This window comes from Limulus polyphemus, unplaced genomic scaffold (assembly GCF_000517525.1).
Source record: "Limulus polyphemus unplaced genomic scaffold, Limulus_polyphemus-2.1.2 Scaffold7458, whole genome shotgun sequence".
In the NCBI taxonomy this organism is placed as follows: domain Eukaryota; kingdom Metazoa; phylum Arthropoda; class Merostomata; order Xiphosura; family Limulidae; genus Limulus; species Limulus polyphemus.
In genome coordinates, this window is record NW_013673068.1 from 33,148 (window position 1) to 36,912 (window position 3,765).

A 3,765-nucleotide genomic window follows, 5' to 3' on the forward strand; every position below is an offset into this window, starting at 1 on the left:
GAAGTAAAATATCTTGTACAGACAGACAGACAAGTAACATACATAACATACTCACCTAGGAAGTAAAATATCTTGTACAAACAGACAAACAAGTAACATACATAACATACTCACCTAGGAAGTAAAATATCTTGTACAGACAGACAGACAAGTAACATACATAACATACTCACCTAGGAAGTAAAATATCTTGTACAGACAGACAGACAAGTAACATACATAACATACTCACCTAGGAAGTAAAATAGCTTGTAGAAACAGACAAACAAGTAACATACATAACATACTCACATAGGAAGTAACATATCTTGTACAAACAGACAAACAAGTAACATACATAACATACTCACCAAGGAAGTAAAATATCTTGTACAAACAGACAAACAAACAAGCAGCAGTACAACTTGCTGGCAAGAAACTGGAGGTTGTGGACAAAGCTGGGGTAAAGCTCTGACAAAAAAACCTATATCGAGACTTCCCGGAGCAAGCAAACATGTTCAAAAAATTATCATCATGCCACTTTTTATTACATAATCCCAGTCATCACTAAGTAAAGATTGATATGGATTTTGTTTTGTTTCACTGTGTAATTTTAAAAGTCATATTTTTGAATTCTTTGCTTATTCTGCAAAGAAGACAAACTTTATTATATTTTGTGATTCAGAGATGTTTCTGTCTGTTTAGGAGTGGTTATGTTAGGATATCTACTCTACTGAAAGTCACTGCTACAGAGACAGGTTAATTGCCTGTAGCAAACTACATTATAACAATGGTTGGTTACTAGGCAACTACACAACAGCCTGTTACTCAAGAAACATACACATAACCAAGTCCATACCTTAGCTTCTCTTATGTATTTTCCACCTAGGGTATTGGCATTTTCAATTTCAGGTTTTCTCTGAGCTAAAGCATTATACAGGTCCTGTAAAATGAAAAAAATTCACATTAATTTTAACAGTCCTGGCTCTAGTGTGGAGGGGGGAGGATATGAATCACATAATGGGGCCAAATTTAAAATCAATCTAACTTTACATTAATTGATGACATTAGCTTGAAGTGTGTGTGAGTGGGGCATCAACATTTCAGAAGCAGGCCTAGCTACACAAACACCTAATTAGCTCCAACACTGCAATGATTCATTAGCAAAAACTGAATATTTGGATTATTCAGTTATCAACTAAATCAAAAATGTTTACCATAACATACATCCTAGCCACTACTGTATTCTTAATACCAATAAAACAAATAATCCACTCACTGCTCTACTGTTTATACAGTAAAACTTTCCAGCTGTCATCCATGCTTGTCTGGGTATTAATTTTAATCTTACCTACAGTGTATCTTCAACTCACAACAGATGGTTGAGTTTTGATCCATGTTTGGCTGGGTATTAGCTTTAGTCTTACCTACAGTGTATCTTCAACTCACAACAGATGGTTGAGTTTTGATCCATGTTTGGCTGGGTATTAGCTTTAGTCTTACCTACAGTTGTATTGGTACATTTCATAATTAATGTTAATCTTATTATTGTAGGTTCTGCTAATCAGAAAAAGATTAACTTTGATCCATGCATGCAACAGATTAATATTAACACCATTTTTAATTCTTACCAGAGCAGGTTGAATTTTGACTTCTGCCTGCTTGGGTGGTGTATATTTAACTGACTTAAGATTGTTGACCTTCTGGGTCATCTCCTCAATCCATGGTTGTTCTTCCTTTTCGATTTTCTTCTTGTAGTTTTTCAACATTGATGCTGCATTTTCACAACTCTTTAATCTGAAAAATTGTCATAACATGCTATTAGTTTTCAGTGGTATAGCTCTACAATTAAATATTATATTAAAATATCATCCATTTGTGTTGCCTTAGAACTTAAATGTCATTACAACATTGCAAGCCTATTAGTATCAAATGTAAGATACTAGTAACAAGTGAACTTACGCATACAAAATATTCATTATCACATAAGTTATACTTTTAAACTTTTATTTCATCATTAAACCATATGGTTCACACTGTACAAGTATTTACTGCTATTAATTGAACTCTGTCTAACTGAACAAAGGTATATCAAAAAAGAAGAACTTAACAATGAGATTGTCTGCAGTCCCGAAACACAATAAACTATCTTGTTTTACTTAATAATTTACTGTATATAGATAAATAACCTTGATTGTCATTTTTTTATGTACACAAGTGTTCTATATATAAGGCAGTAGTATATCAAGTATCAGAAAACAGACTTTCATGTTTGAAATAGAAAAAAACTAAAACTGCAGTATTAATTTTTGTTTCCCCCACCCTTCTCACAACCTACCTGTCCACCACCTGACTGCAAGCTCTGTCCCAACGTTTTGTTAATTTTACAATGTCATCTTCCATTTTCTTCACATCAGGATGTTTGATTTGTTTGGGACGACTCTGCTCTGTTGTACGTCGAACTTCTACTGCATCTTCGTTCAGTTGGTCAAGTACTGGTTGACCTCTCTTTACCTCCCCCTGTAAGTCCTAAGTATAAAAAAACAAAAAATAAGGGTTAGGCCAGAGTTAACCAGCAATAATTTCCATATGTTGTAAAACAATAGTGAACCCACAGTAAAATATGTCTACTGTGTTCTCAGTTCATAAGAAAAACAAGTAAATCCCAGACAAGAGTTGATCACTGTTTGTTCCCCTTTGTAAGTTCTCAGTTCATATAAAGAAAACAGTAAGTCCCAGACAAGTGTTGATCACTGTTTGTTCCCCTTTGTAAGTTCTCAGTTCATATAAAACAACAGTAAATCCCAGACAAGAGTTGATCACTGTTTGTTCCCCTTTGTAAGTTCTCAGTTCATATAAAGAAAACAGTAAGTCCCAGACAAGAGTTGATCACCTTTTGTTCCTCTTTGCAAGTTCTCAGTTCATATAAAGAAAACAGTAAGTTCCAGACAAAGGTTGATCACTGTTTATTCCCCTTGTAAGTTCTCAGTTCACATAAATAAAACAGTAAGTTACAGCTAAGACAACTTTTGATTACAATTCGCTTTGTTTAATTTATACAAAACCATAACTAATTCCAAGCTCAATTTTTCAGTTATAACATGCTGTTATTATGTAGTATTAAATATATAATTAACTATATTAGGTAACTTGGCTCACTGTTAGGGTTTTAAAGCCCAACTCATTATCATTGAAAGTTTTTATTCCAACTTACTCCCAGATGGTTGTGAATCCTCTGAAGTGTCTCCTCATCAGATGGCATGGTGTCATAATCTGCCAGTTGCAGTTCCAACTGACTGACAATATGATTTGTTTCATCTATTTCATTAAGAGCAATCTCCACAGCTTTAAGCCTAATAAAAAGTTACAAACAGGAGGTTCATCTTATATTACCTTTAATGAGACAAAACTACAGGAATGATGGAATGTATCATTAAGTAATTATAGCAATACTGTAGAGCTTACAGTAAAAGACAGGAATGATGGAATTTGTCTTTAAGTAACTATAACAATATTGTAAGCTTACAGTAAAATACAGGAATGAAGGAATTTATCTTTAAGTAACTATAACAATACTGTAGAGCTTACAGTAAAAGACAGGAATGAAGGAATTTGTCTTTAAGTAACTATAACAATATTGTAAGCTTACAGTAAAATACAGGAATGAAGGAATTTATCTTTAAGTAACTATAACAGTACTGTAGAGCTTACAGTAAAAGACAGGAATGAAGGAATTTGTCTTTAAGTAACTATAACAATATTGTAAAGCTTACAGTAAAAGACAGG

General features: G+C 33.3%; 1 protein-coding gene across 1 annotated transcript in view; it reads right to left on the reverse strand.

Annotated features, from left to right (window-relative positions):
- Positions 1-3,339, reverse strand: part of LOC106474629 — a gene marked incomplete at its 3' end in the record, with an annotated part of 35,672 nt that extends 32,333 nt beyond the window's left edge. The window contains exons 1-4 of the mRNA XM_013935320.2: positions 3,194-3,339; positions 2,318-2,508; positions 1,611-1,776; positions 839-922 (exon numbers count right to left, since the gene is read on the reverse strand). Coding sequence (XP_013790774.2) covers positions 839-922; positions 1,611-1,776; positions 2,318-2,508; positions 3,194-3,241 — 489 coding nt within the window. The remainder of the gene's footprint in view (positions 1-838; positions 923-1,610; positions 1,777-2,317; positions 2,509-3,193) is intronic.
- Between the last annotated feature and the right edge of the window lie 426 nt (positions 3,340-3,765).